General features: G+C 39.4%; 2 protein-coding genes across 4 annotated transcripts in view; one reads left to right on the top strand and one right to left on the bottom strand.

Moving 5' to 3' along the window:
* The window catches only part of FAM240B (family with sequence similarity 240 member B), a 132,261-nt gene extending 124,774 nt beyond the window's left edge, over nucleotides 1-7,487 (top strand). For all 3 annotated transcript variants that reach the window (XM_054689123.1, XM_054689122.1, XM_037494375.2), the window contains exon 3: nucleotides 6,893-7,487. In XM_054689123.1, the coding sequence (XP_054545098.1) occupies nucleotides 6,893-6,986 (94 nt within the window). In that variant the 3' untranslated portion in view covers nucleotides 6,987-7,487. The remainder of the gene's footprint in view (nucleotides 1-6,892) is intronic.
* Nucleotides 7,488-10,270: 2,783 nt separating this feature from the next.
* On the bottom strand, nucleotides 10,271-12,923 carry LOC119231441 (trifunctional enzyme subunit beta, mitochondrial-like). The gene is given in 6 exon segments (XM_037493189.1): nucleotides 10,271-10,547; nucleotides 11,437-11,809; nucleotides 11,812-12,048; nucleotides 12,051-12,265; nucleotides 12,267-12,479; nucleotides 12,787-12,923. Coding segments are annotated over 6 exon segments (1,452 nt in total).
* Between the last annotated feature and the right edge of the window lie 6,703 nt (nucleotides 12,924-19,626).

The raw sequence follows: 19,626 nt of genomic DNA, 5'->3' as shown, positions 1-19,626 counted from the left end.
AATCTGGCAATAAATAATGAGATGGCTACTATAAAAACTGAAATATATGCCATAAACTCCACATTCCTAAATTCTGACCCTAGAATAAATGCATCACTCCAAATGTGTTAATTAAGGTCCTCTAAGAAGCAAAGGGCAAGGCAAAATTAGACGAGAGTAAGATTTATTTGGGGAAGCTCCTGTGAGAAAAAAGAGGAAGAAATTATGGTGTGGCCATGTTTAACAATTCGCTCATAGAGGGAAAAAATGCATTACGTGTATATACATACATAAGTTTACTATTAACGTTACCATATAAAGTGTGTGTAGCACCATGTATAAATAATAAGAAAATATAGAATACTCTTTATTATAAATTCCATATAGCCTCTGATTTTCACATTATGCTTTAAACTGAAAGTAATTATTACAATTTGTTTGAGATTTTCATATGCATAGGAACTAGCCAAATTTCTCCTTATGGGGTGTCGATCAAATTCCATTTTGCAAATATTGATGTATGGTGTTCCAACGTCTTTTTCTTTTTAAAGATTTATTTATTTATTTATACAAGCACTGGGTACAGTCAGAAGCGCGGGAGGGTGAAAGAATTCACCAGAGCCAGAGCGGGGAACAGAGCAGGCAGACTGACAAAGTACACTGCTGAGGGGAGCAGCGGGCGGCAGGAAAGGTCTGTGTGCCATGTGGGACCCTCTCCCAGTGGCCAGGGATCAAACCAGTGCTGCAGAGGCTGAGAGCAGCTTCACAACCCAGTGCTCAACCACTGCGCCACCGGGGAGGCCCCTTTTTCTTTTTTTTAATAAAAACTTTTCCCTCCATTGAGATGCCTTTACCACTTGTCAAAAGTCAATTGATTATATTTATGTATATTTATTTCCGGACTCTATTTTGTTCCATTGATTAATTTGTCTGTTCCTTCACCAATGCCAAAGTATTTTGATGATGATAGCTTTATATTGTTTCTTCTTCAAAATTATTTTAGCTAATTAAATTATTTTGCCTTTCCATATAAAATTTATTTATTTATTTTCTTTTTGCTTAAAATTGAGTTTATTTTGGTTTGCATAGTGGTTTGTATTTTGGGATTATAGGTCTACCCCAACCCTCTTCAAGTGTTATTACCATACATCTTCCACCACCAAAACAAAAATATATAGAGTCCATTGTGTTCCCTCCCCATCTTGGCCCTCACCCTTGCCCCTCATTTCCTTTCCTGGATTCATCAGTTCTATAATCAGTTTTCCTGGTTTAATTGTTAAGTTTGGCTTTATCTGTTCCTTTGATTACATTCTCTATAATCCACTTATAAGTGACACCATCCGGTATTTGTCTTTCTCTTTCTGACTTATTTCGCTTATCAGAATCCCTTCCAGCTCCATCCATGTTGCTGTAAATGACATGAGTTTGCCCTTTTTTAATCAGAGTAGTGTTCCAACACATATAAATACCACATCTTTTTGATCCACTCATCTGTTTTTGTAAATTTAGATTGTTTCCGTATTTTAGCTATTGAAAATAGTGCTGCAATTAACATGTTTCTTTCTAATTACTGTTTTTGTGTTCCTTGAATAGATACCTAAGAGTGAAATTGCTGGATCATAAGGCAGATCCATTTTTTTTCAACTTTAAAAAAAATTACAAAATTACCATATAAAATCAGATAATAATAAGGAAAACAAAACACAAAGAATAACCCTAACAGCCAGATAACCTGGCTAATATCGTTTTATTAACATTGTTCTAGCCTCTCTTAATATACATAGACACAGATACACAGATACAGAGAGATACATATATGTCTATGTATATGTGTACATGTGTGTATACATACATATATATATATATATATACATAACACTACATTATGTTTAAAAGAAAAGTAGGGGGCCTCCCCGGTGGCGCAGCGGTTGAGCACTGGGTTGCGAAGCTGCCCGCAGCCTCTGCGGCTCCAGTTCGATCCCCGGCTGCTCCCTGGCCACCGGAGGAGGGTCCCACATGGCGCGCAGACCTCTCCTGCCGCCCGCTGCTCCCCTCAGCAGTGTACTTCGGTCCTTCTGCCTGCTCTGCTCTCCGCTCTGGCTCTGGTGAATTCTCTCACCCTCCCGAGCTTCTGACTGTACCCAGTGCATGTATAAACAAAAAGGAAGGAAGGAAGGAAGGAAGGAAGGAAGGAAGGAAGGAAGGGAAGGAAGGAAGGAAGGAAGGAAGGAAGGAAGGAAGGAAGGAAGGAAGGAAGGAAGGAAGGAAGGAAGGAAGGAAGGAAGGAAGGAAGGAAGGAAGGAAGGAAGGAAGGAAGGAAGGAAGGAAGGAAGGAAGGAAGGAAGGAAGGAAGGAAGGAAGGAAGGAAGGAAGGAAGGAAAGAAAACATGCCTCTATATAAAAAAAAGAAAAGAAAAGAAAAGTAAGATCATCCAGAATATGTTGTTTTGGGATATATACTGAAAACAATTCTGTGGACAGGATATTGTCACATCACTCAGCACTCAGATCCATTTTTAATCTCTTGAGGAAACTTCATACATTTTCCATAAGGGCTGACCCAGTCTACATTCCCATTGACAATATAATAGGGTTCCTTTTTCTCCAGACTCTCACCAGCACTAGATGTTTGTGGGGTTTTTTTATATAGACTATTCTCACAGGGATGATGTGGTATCTCATTTTAGTTTTGATTTGCATTTCTGTAATGATAAGTAATAATGAACATATTTTTCATGTGCCTTTTGACCATCTGTTAGTTTTCCTTGAAGAACTGTCTATTTAGCTCTACTGACCATTTCTCAGGGTTATTTGTTTCTTTTATATGGAGTTGTATGAGTTTCTTAGCAGATCCTTATTAGCCCCTTGTTATATTTATGTTCACAGATATTTTCTCTCATTAAGTAGGGTGTCTTTTCATTTTAGATGTGATTTCTTTTGCTGTGTAGAAGCTTTACAGTTTGATGTAGTCCCGATTGTTTATATTCTCCTTTGTTTTCCTTGCTGCTGGAGACAAATCAGCAAACATATTTCTGAAGTTTATGTCATAGAGTGTTTTGCCTATGGCTTTTATCTTTCTTTTTGTTATGTGGTAAATTACATCAATTGATGTTGAACCATCCATGTGTCCCTGAAATAAATCCTACTTGGTTATATAATCCTTTTAATGCATTGTTGGATTTTTTTCCCTAAAATTTTATTGAGGATTTTTGCTTGTGCTCATTAGGGTAATTGGTCTGTACTCTTCTTTTTTGTACTGTCTTTATTTGGTTTTGGTATTAGAATATTGTGGTCCTCATAGAATTTATTTGGAAGTATTCCTTCTCTTTCAAATTTTGAAAGAATTCGAGGACGGGTATTAGTTCAACCTTTAAGGTTTTGTAGAATTCACTTGTGAAGATTTCTGGTCCTGCCCTTTTATGGGACACTTTTGATTACTCTGTCAATTTCTTTGCTTGTGTTTGGTTTGTTCAGGATTTCTATTTCTTCCCTATTCAGTCTCAGATTGCTGTGTAATTCTAAGAATCTGTCCATCTCTTCTAGGCATATATATCTGCGGTATCTGTTGTAAATTCTCCATAGTTTCTGATCCTGGGTTTTGGGTTTTCTCCCTTACTTTTTCATTTTCTAGCCAGATATATGTGTATTATGTTTATTTGTTCAAAGAACCAGCTTTGGTTTAATTAATTTTGGAACTATGTTTTATTTTAATATCCTTTTCATTTATTTTTGCTTTTATTTTTATTATTTCCTTTCTGCTATTGGCTTTTGGTTTTGTATGTTTCTTTTCTAGTTCCTCTAGTGGGTGATTAGGTTACTTATTTGAGTTCTGTTTCTCAAAGTGTGCCTGTATTGCTACATACTTCCTTCCTAGTACCTCTTTTGGTGTGTCCTATAAGTTCTGGAAGTGTTGTTGTCATTGCCATTTGCCTTGAGGTGTTTTTTGATTTCTACATTAACTCAGTAGTCTTCCAGTACTGTGTGTTCAGTCTCTATGTATTGGAGACTTTCCCCTGCTTTCCACTTGTAATTGAATTCTAGCTTGGTACTTTATGATCATCAGAAAAGATGCTTGGTATGATTTTAATCTACATGAATTTGTTATAGTTGCTTTATGACCCAATATGTGGTCAATCCTGGAGAATGGCCCATGTGCTCTTGAGAAGAATGTGTATTCAGCTGCTTTAGGGGTGTGGTGTTGTCTAATTCTCTGTTTAACTGTTACATTCCTATTTATTTTCTGTGTAGTTGATCTGTCCATTGGTGGGAGTGGGATGTTAAATCTCTTACTACAAATTTGTTTTTCCCAGTGTCTGTTTTCAGAGTTGATAGTAATTGCCTAATATAATATGATGATCCTACATTAAAGAGTAGGATTATACATTAGAGTATTATGTCTTCCTGACATGTTGTACCCTTAATCATAATAGTGCCCAACTCTGTCTTTTGTTAACTTTTTTTAGCTGGAAATCTACTTTTTCAGATAAACATATAGCAATGGATGTATATCAGTAAATGTATAGCAATATATGCACATCCCTGACTTTCTCTGGCTTCTATTTGCTTGTACAATTGCTTTCCAGCCCCTTTTCTGAGTCTATGCTTATCTTTGGAGTTCAGGCATGTTTTCAGGAGGCGGACGAGGATGGATTCTGTTTCCTAATCCAGTCAGATTATATGTGCCTTTTGATCATTGAGTTTAGTTCATGTATATTTTGAATGAATATTTTTATATTAAAGCCTGTTGTTAACATTTGTTGTGGTTCAATATATTTCCTTTTCTTTAGTTCTTTGTGTATGTTTTTCTCTCAGGTAAGATATGAGTGCTCCTTTCAATATTTCTTGGAAGGGGTGGAGGTTGTAATGTTTACAGACTTCTTCAGTTTCTCTTTGTCTGAGAAAGCCTTTATTTCTCCCTCATATCTGAAGGAGAGTTTTTTAGGAAAGAGTTTCTTGACTGCCAGGTTTTATCTTAGAATATTTGAATCATACCATTCCATTCTCTTCTTAACCATACTGTTTCTTCAGAGAAGTCTGATGTTATCCTGTTTGGGGTACCTTTATAGGTTTTCTGCTTCCACTTGCCAACTTCAATACTTTTTCTTTGTCTTGAGCTCTTGGAAGTTTCACTACTATATATCTTGGTATAGGCCTCATTTTGTTTTGGTATTTCAGGCATCTTTTAGCTTCCTGGATTTGTAAACTTAATTCCTTCCTTAGGTTCAGGAAGTTTTCTGCTATAATTACTTTAAATTCATTTTCTTTTCCCTTCTCTCTCTTTCCCTTCTGGTATTCCCATTATTCTTATGTTGACATTCCTCATGATGTTGGATAATCCTCAAAGTGTTTCTTCTTTTTTTAAGCTTTATTTGTCTTTCCTTTTCTTTTTTTTTTTTTTTTTTTTTTAGGATTTGTTTTACTTACTTATGCATGCAAGAACTGGGGTTTAGGCCTAAGGTGTGGAGGGTGAGAGGTTTCACCAGAGACAGAGTGGGGTGCAGAACAGGTGGATCTACTGAAATACACTGTTGAGGGGAGCAGCAGGCAAGATAGGAGAGGTCTGCTGTGCCATGTAGGTTAGCTTCCTGGTCAAGGATCCAACTCATGCTTCAGTGGCTGGTGATAGCTTGATAGTGTAGAGACTTTAACCCCTGCCCCACCAGGGAGGCCCTATTTCTCTTCCTTTTCTACCTGAATTCTTTGTTCATTCACCTCTTCAAGTACACTGATTGATTCTTCCATGTGGTTTATTCTTCTCCCATATCTTTCTCCTGAAATTTTCACATCTTTTATTGTTCTTTATATAGCCTGAATCTCAATATTTTTCTGATTTAGAAATTTAATTTGGTCTTCAGCTCATTGATTTTCTCATGACAATCATTTGCTTTTCTGTGTTTTTTTTTTCTGTAATTTTCCATTTCTTTAAGTATCTGTATTGTGTCAAGTTTGAACACTTTATCTGATAGGAAGAAAAGCTCTTCCAAGTCTTTGTAATTGGGTTCTAAAGATTTGTTTTCTCTCTGAATGTATTGTTCCTCTGAGGATTTATGTAACTATTGTGTTTTTCCTTATCCATATTATTATTACTGGCTTTTGGTACTGTACTTCTGTTGGGTGGGTTTCTGCTGGGCACAACTCCTTATACTGTTACAGGGCAGGAATGGGGAACCCCAGAACCCCCAAACCTGCCTGCTCTAAATAGTTCTGCCATCCGCCACATCAGCACAAAACATATATGACTTTAATGGAAAGGATCCTTAATACAATTAGTAAATAATACAAGAAAGACAAAGAATATAGTTTCTAAATCAAGCACCCAAAGTTACCCATCCCCTCATGGGTAAATGTCCACCCAAACAGGATTGGCCCAGAGTACGTCCAAAAGCTTGACACAAGTCTAAAGCCCCTTTTAGTGGGGACCCACAAAAAAGGATCAGAAAAAAACAGACAAGTATGGGAGGAAAAGAGCAAAATCAAAATCAAGATAAAAGCTGCCATTGTTAACCTCCCTATGGGTCTCTCACCCACATCTGTTTCAACCAGTCCATGACCAAAAGGCAAGCATAGTTTCTTCACGTGTCTCTCTGCTCCATGTGCCTCCTCCAGGCTCCTTCTGGCTCTCCAACCTGTTTCCTTCCTTCCTCAGTCCCTTCTCCAGCTTTTTCTCTTCTTTTTTTAGCTCCACCCTTCCTTGGGTGGGGCAGGGAACCTGGAACTTCCCCTTTTCCTGAGCACCACTCCGTTATAGTACCACACTGGCTTGGGCTCTTATCAAGAAATGTGCAATGCCTGGCAGCTCAACCACTGTGTCACCAGGGAGGCTGAAACTATTCTTTAGAAGAAAGAAAATGTTACTGGACCAGCAAATGTAAAGACAAATGCACTAACTCTGTGTATTATTTGCCCTCCTCAGACTTAGGGAAGAATGGAAACAGAGGCTGGAGAAAAGGTTGAGGATGATGGACAGCTCTGATGAGAAGGAAAAGCAGACAAACACCTTGGACTGAGAGTGGCTGCCTTGTTGACTTCAAAGAAAACAAGCCATCATGGTTACTCTTCAGGGAGAAAAAACAAACACCCAAGTCATGTTGAGGAACTAAACAGTGATTCTCTATTTACTCTCCCATTTGTGAGAGGATTTGCATGTGAAACCTCCCCCAGTGCTAATGGCAGTCATTATCCTACTCAATCCTCTCTACACAGAGAGGACAGGATGTCTGCCAATGGGATATTGAGCTTGGCTCATTTAATGTAAAAAGCTCTTGGAATTAACACTCACCATGTTTCAAAAGTCCATGTAATTTGATTTATTTCCACATTTTCTTATTATTTTGATATTTGAATGTTTTATCTAAGCTTTACAAGAGCAATTTCCTTGATGGGAATCTGGCTTCCTAAGTCTTTTGGAAAAACAGCCACACATTTTTTTATCCCATTTCCCCTTTTTTGGTGAAAACTGAAATGCAACTATTTACAAAAGCAAAGCAATTATTATAAAACAATTTATTAATAAATGTGGTTTGAAATTGAACTTTTTTTTTCTTCATATGAATTGGGGTTTATTTTTTCAAAACAAAGTTTAACTAGAAACATGCAGTGAAAGAAAGATAGTGTTTAATAAACTTGATTGTTACCCTCACTGTTGCGTGCATTATGTTAACTTTCTGAGCCTATCTTGGTTAACTCTCTGGTGCTATAGCAAGTATCAGCTCCAATTGTTGCGGACGCAGTCTGGAATGTATTCTCTTCTCAGACCCAGAGCATGAGCTTGAGGTCGGAGGGCTCCTCTAACCAGGGATTCTATTTTCTCCCTATGGTATTCTCTCTAGAATACAGAAGCACAAATTAAGGCCCTGGACACCAGGAACATAAGATAGCCAGAAGACCCGTGGGGGTAGATGTTAATTTGAGCCAGTGCAAAGGAGAGCTCCCAGTACTCATGGAACAGTTAATGGCATAAATGGATTCTCCCACAATACTAAAAGAACTCCTGTAGCTAAGAGAACAATGGTGTGGCAAGAAATTTGGAGAGATAATTCCATTTCACCACAGTTATGATATACAGAATACAATGCTACTAACTCATCAATTTGGATAAAAGAAATAAGTGACAAACTACAGCTGGGAAAATTTCAGCAATGTTTTGGGGAAAATATAATAGATTTTTTGTAAAACAGAGCATTTCTGGATTTAAATATCAGGATACCTCCCTTAGAAACTGATGTTTACAAAAAATGTTTGAGAATGATCCAAGAGGGAATATTCTGGGCAGAAAGGAAATGAGTGTGTGCAGAGGCAGAGTGAGTCTAGGTAAAAGAAATTACAAGCTTATCGGACAAGATGCCCCAAGTCCTGTTTGAAGAGGTGGAGTAAATCATGGACTGGCAAACCCCATCCAAACAGTTTGGTCCACCACACTGACCATGAGACACCATGATAGATGAAAGCTTTAGATCTTGACTAATGATTTTCTCACAATTTCTCCCAGAGGGAGAATGTAACCAATCTGTGCATGCCTGGGCATAGCCCAAACCAGAACAAGCTATGATGCTGAGCTATCCTCTCTGCCTCAAACACTTACTCTTTAAATATCTTCTCCTAACTTCCTTTAAGGACCCAGGCATTTATTCTTTCCCATACTGACTCCCTCATGCAAGAGTCTCTAATAAAGGCTTGCCAGATTCAACTAGATCTAGTGATCTCTGGAGAATTCTTTCCATTGAGGGCAAAGGACCCACTCATTGGTTTCATGGCCTATAATAAGAGGAGCAGTTGGACTGCAGGGCAGAGAGGACTGGTGTTCCACAGAGGAATGAGGAAATGTACATAAGTGACAGACAATGGAGAGAGGAGCTGTTTCCTAGGAGGATGAAGAGCTGGACAAAGGCTCCTTGAATCTGGTTAATGATTTTGGATTGATCCACAGAGGAACAGGAATTCACTGATAGGTTTTAGGAAGAGGAACAAACTGACTAAATATGCATTTTTAACTTATTCAAAATTTGTAATGAAGATACACGTGTACACGAGTTTTTATAAATACATAATCTGACTATATCATAGTTGCTGGTATGTTTTTATTAGTCATTTTAATATCCAAATATATATGGATGTATTTTCAGATTCCATATCCTTTTCTATTGTTGTCTTTGTCTTGTCTACCGTTAAGCTAATATTATGGAAATGCTCTAATATTATGGAAACACAATATAGGTTTTTAAAAAAATGCTATATGTATATCTATATTCTTTTATCCTTGCTACCATCCCTTGTGTGTCTTTGCCTTTTGCTCCCTCCTTCCTCTTAACCTCAATGTCTTCAGGATGTTTGTTGATGTCCAGTAGTTTTTGAAAGTGTTTTATTGTCTTTATATGACTATCTAATATTTGTTTTTATTATTGACTTGTTTTGCTGCATATAATTTTTTTCCAAATTCAGTCCATTTTTTGAAAATGACTGCATTTCATCCTTTCTTATGGTTGTGTAATATTCCATGGTATGTACGTAACCCATTTTTTCTTTTTCTCCAATTTTTCTCCACTTTATTAGGGTCAGCCACCATGGTATTTATGTATTTAAACATTTACTGTAAATTCTTACAGATATTTTTGACTTTGAACTATTGTTCATAATTAAGTTAATTAGGCACATGGTTTGTATTTTATAAAAACCACTTTAGGGGCCTCCCTAATGGCACAAGGGATTGGGATGTAGCCCTTTGAAGCTATCCATGGCCACTGCAGCACTAGTTCCATCCCTGGCCAGGGAGCTGACCCACATGATGCAGCAAGAACTGGGGTACAGGCCAAAGGTGCGGGAGGGTGAGAGAATTCACCAGAGACAGAGCAGGGAGCAGAAAAGGCGAAGGACTGAAGTACACTGCTGAAGGGAGCAGTGGGCATGACAGGAGAGGTCCGAGGACATCTTCACAGTGCTGTGCTCAATCCACTGCACCACCAGGGAGGCTCTACCATTCATGTAGTCTTTAAGGAAGAGATCAGAAAATTACTTAAATGTTTTACTGATGAGATTCTAGTAAGATGAGATTCTAGTAAGATGAGCAAATGTTTTATGTTTTACTAATGAGATTCTACTAAGAAATCCCTGAAAGAGCAATAAGCTGTGGTTACTGGAAGTCTCAGCATACTGGCAAGATATGATTGCAAAGTATTTAACAGAGAGCACAAATTTTGTTTTCTTAAGAGGAGCTAAGCACTATAGATGTCATTCAGTTGACTATGAGATTGCCTGCTGTGAGTGTTGCACCCAAACTCCAGGTCACTCCTTTTTGCTATTGTTTTGGATAAGCTTCCATTTTCATAGCATGTCCCTGTCCTCCAACTACACAGGTAGCTGCTAAGCCATACTGGCCTCCATCCTTCCATAGTCTGTTAGCAGTTGTCATAGCCAACCAGCAACCAATGGTCCCAAACAGGTGTCCCAGGGGCAGCAAGCCACCCCAGTTGTTAAACTTTCCCAGTGGAGCCAATACAACCTTGTTTTTTCTACCCATGTAGTTTTGTGCAAACCAGTCAGAATCCACAGCTTTAAAATTTGTCAAAATCTCATACTATAGACTTAGGCACACAGCAGGGGAGGAGTCAAAACAGGGGGTCAAAACAGAACTATGGGTAATGGGTGATGTGGTAGTGGGAGATTTATAGGAACTGTAAGGTCAGTGCAAGGGGCCTGGTGAAGGCCCCAGGCCATGAGCACAAGGAGGGGCCTTGAAATCACAGAGAGAATTCTACCTTTGCCTCAGCTCCTGGAAACAGAGGCTTCCACCCAACACAAACAGGACATCAACCAGAAACTACAAAACAACAACAACAACTTTGGTTCCGCATATCCAGTTTCCAGCCTAACCTTTCCTTACCCTATAAAGGACATCTTTTTTTTTTTTTTTAAGATTTTTATTTTATTTATACAAATGCTGGGGTACAGGCCAGATGGCAGGAGGGTGAAAGGATTCACCAGAGACAGAGAGGGGAACAGAACAGGCAGACTGACGAAATACACTGCTGAAGGGAGCAGCAGGCGAGACAGGAAAGGCCTGTCGTGCCATGTGGGACTCTCGCCGGCAGGCCAGGATCAAACCCATGCTGCAGAGGCTGCAAACAGATTCACAGTGCAGCACTCAACCGCTTGCGCCACCAGGGAGGCCCTAAAGGACATCTTCCCCCCACAACGAGAGTGACTTCTCTGACCCCCGTGGGTGGGGGTAGGTGAACCTCGCCTGGAAGCGCAGTGAAGTTCCTGCCTGTGAGAAACTTAGCCTGGCTCTCCTTCTCTACACCACACCAATCCTTTCATCTTGGTGCCAAAACCCAGGATTGAACCAGGGATCTTTCCCCTGCACCAACCTTACGGGAACTACATCTGAGAGAAGAAATCAAATATTGTACAAAAATGAACAACAATGTAAGAAAATAAAAAAATAAAATTTGCCAAAATCTGCCAGAGAAGTCTTCATGAAATTCAAAAGCATCAATATCATTCATTGTTAATTTGGCCTTTTCTAGAATTTTTGGAGGAGCATATGTTGGTTCAAGTAAAAGCTGACCTTTTGGATCCTGAGACACATACACAAAATCTCTTAAATATGCCTCTGGTTTATAACCCATGGCCAGAGCTTTTTCTTCTGCCAAAATCAGTATTGCAGAAGCATCATCAGTCAGGAAAGAAGAATTTGCAGTTGTCACTGTGCCATAGGGCTTGATGAATAAAGCTTTTAGTTTGGCCATCTGCTGCAGTGAGGAAGGATGAAAGCCATTATCTTTCATAACTGTATCTTTTCCTGGTACTTTGAAGAGTACAAAATCAGAAAGAGTCCTTCATTCTGTGCCTTCTGGGCCAGGCTGTGCCAGTACAGCCCGTATTCATCCTGTGGGGATGGAAAAACAGAAAAGGCAGCAGCCAGTCTGTGTGCAGAGTGACCCATGTTCTTATTGCTGGAGAACTCAACTACTGCAGGGAATTCAGGAGACAGGAAATTCAGTCTGAACTTAGAGATTAAAGACAGCAGTTTACCGGAGAGATCAGTTGCTGTCTGAGCAATTATTGAGTTCAATTATTTTCCTCATTTTCCATGAATGACATCAACTGTACATCACCTGCCACAACCATATCACCACGGCCAGAAACAATCAAGCCAACACTTGAGATCATGGTGTGGTTTGCAGAGATGCCAGCCACAGTGACAGTGTGAGCTGGAGTATAGACAGAAAAGCCTGCTTCGAGGGCAACCTTTGTAGCCACATTGCTTGTTTTTACTTCCTGCATAACTGCCAAAGATGATATAATCAACAATGTCCTTTGGGACACTCATCTGATGCAACAGACCTGAAAGTGCTTCTCTAGCCACATCATGTGGCATCAGGTCTTTGTATGAAGTGCCTGACAGCAAAGATGAAGTGTGGACACCATCCATCACCACACTGGTCCTCGTGTTGGGTGGGTTAAGGTTTTCTTTGATATGATCTGGACAGGTGGGACAGCTCCTAGATGAGAAGAGTTTGGCGATCTTATAAAAAAGGGCCCATTTTGATACAGTGGGAAAACTTTTAAAAGTGCAAGTCAAAAGATGGAAGTCATTCTGAAATCTCAGTTCCAATCCTCAGGGCTCTGGCTGTGGGCACAGTTTGGGTCCAAGGGACAAGACTTGTTGGGATTCACTCATTTTGATACATTCATCCATTGAAGGAGATTTAGGCAGCGTCTGTAACTGGGTGCTGAAGCCAAAGACTGTTACAGATGGTGCTCTCTGGAGGGGGTGCTAGTGAGGATTGATAGCCCCAGGCAAAATACGAAGTATTGGTGGGAATGGAGACACTGATAATAAATATAAAGGACTGCAGAAGCAGCCCCTGGGATTTCACCATTTGGGATTTTAGCATTTTTAGATCTTCAATGATTCTGGGGTCAGCCATTTCTGCCCCCACCATGCTGATCTTCCAGAAGGCTATCGTGAGCCTCTGAAGGACATGGAAAGGCTTCCAGCAAACAACCTCAGAAAAGAAAAGTTTGGAGGTTTTGTAGGTAGCTGAGTGAGTGAAACCGTTCCCAGCTTTGCTTTGCTGCTGTTATAGCCTAGAAGGGAAGGAGAAGACCCAGAAATGGGTGCCTTGCTGAGTGTGTGAGTATGGGCTGTTTGTCAGGTTGTTCCACTGCTGCAGCTGCTGTTTCCAAGGTTGCTTGTCAGGTGCTGTGCTGGCACATCTTTGCAGGTCCAGTGAGCATCTCCTGTTGTCTTCTGAATTGGATGCCGGCCTATTTTCTGGCTGCTATATGCTTCAGGCTTTCAGTGGTGGGAAGACACTTCCATGAAGAAGTCTTCTGTTTAGGACTTTAAAACACTGGACACTACTTTGGGGGAGGTACACGGCCATTAGTGGCTTCAGTGACTCTTGGTTTTCCCTTGTTTGTTAAATAAATTCCATTATTGTTGTTCTATGAACCTGAGTAGTCTTGCAATTGTGTGCATGGGTGAAGAACTCAGACAGCGATCGTAAACTATTTGGGCAGTGTCCTTGGCCAGTTTCAGTGCCCCTTGCTGCCCTGTATCACTTCCATGTCCCAACTATGTAAATAAGGCTGATTTAAAAATTATAGAACACATGAGGTCTTTGGTTGAAGGTTTCATATTCTATTGATGTAAGAGTGGTATTGTTGGTTTGTATGGCATTTCTAATATTTATTTTTAAAGGTAAATCCAGATTTACCTAGCCACCAACTACATAATAGGGCTCCTTTTCCTTGGCATCCTCTCCAACACTTGTTATTCGGGGTCTTTTTGATATGAGCTTTTTCATGTGTGAAGCGGCATCATATTTAGCTTTAAATTTGTATCTCTCTTATTGGAAATGATGATGGACATTTTTTTTCATTGCCTTTCTGGGTATCCTCTTCAGTGTATTGGGTGTTCATATCTGCTGCCCATTTGTTAATTGGGTATTTTTTTTTTAAATATTAAATTTTTTTTATATTCCCCCATACAATTGCAAACGCCCCATTCTGACCCCAATCCTTCCCCTCCCGCCCCCTACCCGCCAAAAAGTGTCTCTGGTTCATAGTTTTTTTGTTGATTTTGATTTTCACTTTCTTATATTCATTTTCCTGGTCCCTTATTTAAGTTTTCTAGATTCCTGCTATGAGTGAGACCATCCGGTATTTTTCTTTTTCTTTTTGGCTTATTTCGCTGAGCATGATCCCTTCCAGTGCCATCCATGTTGCTGCAAATTGCATGTGTTTATCTTTTTTGAATGCTGAGTAATATTCCATGGTATATATGGACCACATCTTCTTGATCCAGTCATCTATTTTTGGGCATTTGGGTTGTTTCCAAAGCTTAGCTATTGTAAACAGTGCTGCTATAAACATAGGAGTGCAGGTGCTCTTTGGAATTGATGTTTCTGTGTCCTTTGGGTAAATACCTAGGAGTGGAATTGCTGGATCATATGGAAGCTCTATGTTTAGTAGGTCCAGAAATCTCCACACAGCTCTCCATAGTGGTTGGACCAGTTTGCACTCCCACCAACAGTGCACAAGAGTTCCTTTTTCTCCACATCCTCGCCAACATTTGTTGTTGCTAGTTTTTTTAATATGTGCCATTCTCACTGGTGTGAGATGGTATCTCATGGTAGTTTTGATTTGCATTTCCCTGATTACAAGTGATGTTGAACATTTTTTCATATGTCTGTTGGCCATTTGCATTTCCTCTTCAGAGAAGTTTCTTTTTAGCTCTTCTGCCCATTTTTTGACTGGATTATTTTCTTTGTTGTTGCTGAGTCTCATCAGCTCTTTGCAGATTTTTGTGATCAGTCCCTTATCATTAGTGTTGGGTGCAAAAATGTTCTCCCAGTGGTGGGTTTCTCTTTGTTTTTGTTATTGTCTCTTTTGCTGTGCAGAAGCTCTTTAATTTGATGTAGTCCCAGCTGTTTATCTTTGTCTTCACTATCACTGCTTTGGGTGATGTGTCTGTAAAGATGTCTTTGATGTGCAAATCCCGTAGTGTTTCGCCTATATTTCCTTCTATGTATTTTATGGTTTCAGGTCTTATGTCTAGTTCTTTAATCCATTTTGAGTTGATTTTTGTGTATGGTGTGAGGTAGTGTGTCAAGCTTCATTCTTTTGCATGTAGCGACCCAGTTTTCCCAGCACCATTTATTGAACAAACTTTCTTTGCTCCAATGCATAGTCTTTGCTCCTTTGTCAAAGATTAGTTGACCATAAATCTGTGGGTTTATTTCTGGATTTTCTATTCGATTCCATTGGTCTGTATGTCTGTTCTTGTTCCAATACCATGCAGTTTTGATGATTATGGCTTTGTAGTATAGTTTGAAGTCTGGGAGTGTGATGCCTCCATTTCTTCTTTTTTTTTCAGTAGAGCTTTGGCTATTCGGGGTTTTTGGTGATTCCATATGAATTTCATCAATAATTGTTCTATTTCTTTGAAGAATGCCATTGAGATTTTGATTGGAATAGCATTGAATCTGTATATTGCTTTTGGTAGGATGGCCATTTTAATAATGTTTATTCTTCCAATCCATGAGCAGGGGATGTCTTTCCATTTCTTTGTGTCTTCTTCTATTTCTTTTAACAGTGTTTTATAGTTTTCTTTGTATAGGTCCTTTACCTCTTTTGTTAGATTTATTCCCAAATATTTGATTTTTTTGTTTCGATAATAAAAGGGTGGTTTTTTTTGATTTCTTCTTCTTCAGATTTATTGTTTGTGTATAGGAAGGCTACTGACTTTTGCGTGTTGATTTTGTATCCTGCCACTTTACTGAATTGATTGATGAGTTGAATTAGTTTTTCTGTGGAGATTTTGGGGTTCTCTATGTATATTATCATATCATCTGCAAATAGTGATAGTTTGACTTCTTCTTTTCCTATTTGGATTCCTTGGATGTCTTTCTCTTGTCTTATTGCTCTGGCTAGGACTTCCAGTATTATATTGAAAAGCAGTGGTGAGAGTGGACATCCTTGTCTTGTTCCAGATCTTAATGGAATTGCTTTCAGCTTTTCACCATTGAGAATGATACTGGCTGTTGGCTTGTCATAGATGGCCTTTATGATGTTGAGGTATGTTCCTTGTATCCCAAGAATTTCAAGGGCTTTTATCATGAATGGGTGTTGCACTTTGTCGAAAGCTTTCTCAGCATCTATTGATATTATCATATGGTTTTTATATTTCTTTTTGTTGATGTGTTGGATAACGTTGATTGATTTTCGGATGTTAAACCATCCTTGTGCCCCTGGAATGAATCCACTTGGTCGTGGTGAATTATCTTATGGATACATTGTTGGATTCTGATAGCTAAAATTTTATTGAGGATTTTTGCATCGGTGTTCATTAGGGAGATTGGCCTATAGTTTTCCTTTTTTGTGTTGTCCTTATTCGGTTTTGGTATTAGTGTAATATTGGCTTCATAGAACGTGTTTGGTATTGTCCCTTCCTTCTCAATTTTTTGGAAGAGTTTGTGAAGGATAGGCACTAATTCGTCTCTGAATGTTTGGTAGAATTCATTTGTAAATCCATCAGGTCCTGGGCTTTTGTTTTTGGGGAGGTTTTTAATTACCATTTCAATTTCGCTGCTTGTAATTGGTCTGTTTAGGTGTTCTATTCTTCTTTATCTAGCTTTGGGTGATTGTAGAGTTGTAGGAATTTGTCCATCTCCTCTAGATTGTTGAACTTTTCCATATAACTGTTCATAGTAGTTACTGATTATTCTTTTGATTTCTGCTGTGTCCGTTGTGATTTCTCCTCTTTCATTTATGATTCTTGTATTTGTGCTTTCTCCCTTTTTCCTTTGTGAGCCTGGCTAGGGGTTTGTCTATTTTATTTATTTTTTCAAAGAACCAGCTCTTGGTTTCATTGATCTTTTGGATTGTTTTTTTAGTTTCAATTTCATTTATTTCTGCTTTGGTTTTTATTATTTCTTTTCTTCTACTGGATTTGGGGTTTTTTTGTTGTTCTTTTTCTAGATCTTTGAGCTTCGAGATTAGGTTGTTTCTTTGAGTTCTTTCTTTGTTTTTTTGATGTGAGCTTCTATTGCTATATATTTTCCTCTTATTACTGCTTTTGCTGCATCCCATACATTTAGGATATTGGTGTCCTCCTTGTCATTCAATTCAAAGAATTTTTTAATTTCTTCTTTGATCTCCTCATTAGTCCAGTGGTCTTCCAGTAGTGTGGCTTTTAATCTCCATGAGGTAGGATAGTTCCTTGCCTTCTTTTATGATTTATTTCTAGTTTGATGCCTTCGTGGTCAGAAAAGATGGTTGGTATGATTTCAATCTTGGTGTATCTGTTGATGTTTGTCTTGTGCCCCAGTATGTGATCGATCCTGGAGAATGATCCGTGTGCGCTTGAGAAAAATGTGTACTCCGTTTTTTTGGGTTTAGTGTTCTATAGATGTCTGTTAAGCCCAAATGCTCTAGGTCCTTATTTAGAGCTTTAGTTTCTTTACTTATTTTTTGTCTTGTTGATCTATCCATTGTTGATAGTGGTGTGTTGAAGTCTCCCACTACATATGTGTTTCTCTGATGTCTGTTTTCAGAGAGGACAACAGTTGTCTGATATATTTTGGTGCTCCTTCGTTTGGTGAGTATATGTTAATGAGTGTTATTTCTTCTTGAAGTATTGTCCCTTAATCATAATGTAGTGACCATTGGGGTCTCTTTTTATTTTTTGAGTTTGAAGTCTGTTTTATCTGATATAAGTATAGCTGTTCCTGCTTTCTTTTTTGGCCCATTTGCTTGTAGGATTGTTTTCCATCCTTTGACTTTGAGCCTATTTTTATCTTTTGTAGCTAAATGTGTTTCCTGGAGACAGCAAAAGGTTGGGTTTTGTTTCTTAATCCAGGCTGCAACTCTGTGTCTTTTTATTGAAGAGTTTAGTCCATTTACATTTAGAGTTAATATTGATATGTTAGCATCTGTATTTGCCATTATGTTTGTCTTTCCTTTGATTTTATTTATTTATTCTTTAATAACTTTTTTTTTTTTTTTGGTCTTCTTTCGTTGTTATTCGTCCCTCTGAGGTTCTGGCTTTAGGATTCCTTGTAGTATTTTTTGGAGTGGGGTTTAGTCGCAATGAAATTCCGGAGTTTCTCTTTGTCTGGGAAGGTCCATATTCTTTCTTCATGGAGGAAAGAGAGCTTTGCGGGATAGAGTATTCTTGGTTGGCATCTGTTTTCTTGGAGTCTGTTGACTATGTCCCTCCACTCTCTCCTTGCCCGTAGTGTTTCTTCAGAGAAGTCTGATGTCAGCCTGATTGGTTTTCCTTTGAATGTTATCTGTTTCTTCCCTCTTGTCAGCTTCATTATTTTTTCCTTGTCCTGGATTCTTGGGAGCTTTACTATTATGTGTCTTGCTGTGTTTTTCCTTTCGTCGTGGAAGTTTGGTGTTCTTCTTGCTTCTTGTATATCATTTTCAGCTCCTTCTTCTCATTTGGGAAGTTCTCTTCAATTATATCCATGAATATTTTCTCTGTTCCTACATCTCTCTCCTCTCCTTCTGGAATTCCTATAACTCTTATATTTCCTTTCCTCATGGAGTCAGATAGTTCCCGAAGTCTTTCTTCATTCTTTTTCCTTCGTACTTCTCTTTCCTTTTCTGTTTTGGTTTTTTATTTCTGTGTCTTCAAGATTACTTATTCGTTCTTCCATTTCATCTATTCTGCTTTCATTGCTTTTCCCAGAGTTCTTTAGTTCCTCCATTAATTCTTTGATCTCCTGCATTTCTTTTACTTCCCTCTTTAGGGACTCAATTTCCTTCTTCTGATCTATCACTTTTTAATCATGGCAATTTTAAATTCTCTTTCTGGAAGGCTCAGAAGTTCTTCCAAGTTGCTGTCGTTGCAATCTGGGGAGGGTTTTCTTTTTGTGGTGTGCTTCTTTCCTGAGGAGTTTTTAGGTTGCGTGTGGTTCTTCTACTCCCTACTGTCTGTTTTCTAATTTGTCGTATGCGTTGGGACACTGTGTTGCTCTGATGGACTGGACCATTTGGGTGAACTTCTCCGCTCCCCTCTGCTCTCAGGAGCCATCTCTGTCTTCTGGGGAGCTTTCTGCTGGTTTTGCAAGTTTTTACTGAAGAAATGTCCTGTTCTCAAATGGCGAAGCGGGATGCAGTCCCTGCGCCTCCGTTTCAGGCACACTCTTCTGCGCACCCGGTCTGCCCCGGACGTGGTGCCTGCTCCCTCTGTGGGCTCAGACTGCTGGTCGGAAGGGGCCTGGCGTGGAATAACTTCCCGGCTGGCCACTTGGTCCTCCAGAAACCTTCTGCCCTTTTCAAGCAGTCTTAAGAAAATGTCCTGTTTATATGGGGTGTTAGTGACTTTTTTTTTCCTGGTCGCTAGGTGGCGCCAGAGATCTCTCCTATTGTCCTTTGGGGGCTGTTTTTCGCCTCCCCCCACCCGTGGGACAGGAACAGAGCGGGAATGTAGTACACCTCAACAGCTTTGGGGTGCTGTGTCTGCCTTGTGCCCCACCGTCGTGGAGAACCCACGCCCCGAATTTTCGTGCCCCGGTCTCAGTTCAAAGCCCTCAGTTCCAGGACGCGGGCTGTAGCCCAGTTCAGTGGCGCGGAATGGCGCCTTTTGCACACGCTCCCGTGCCTGGGCCGCCTGGTTCCTGCTCACTCAGG

This window comes from Talpa occidentalis, unplaced genomic scaffold (genome assembly GCF_014898055.3).
Source record: "Talpa occidentalis isolate TD23 unplaced genomic scaffold, MPIMG_talOcc4v2.1 talOcc4.7, whole genome shotgun sequence".
Lineage (NCBI taxonomy): Eukaryota > Metazoa > Chordata > Mammalia > Eulipotyphla > Talpidae > Talpa > Talpa occidentalis.
The sequence above is the reverse complement of the archived record's forward strand: the minus strand, read 5'-3'. Positions and strand labels throughout refer to the sequence as shown.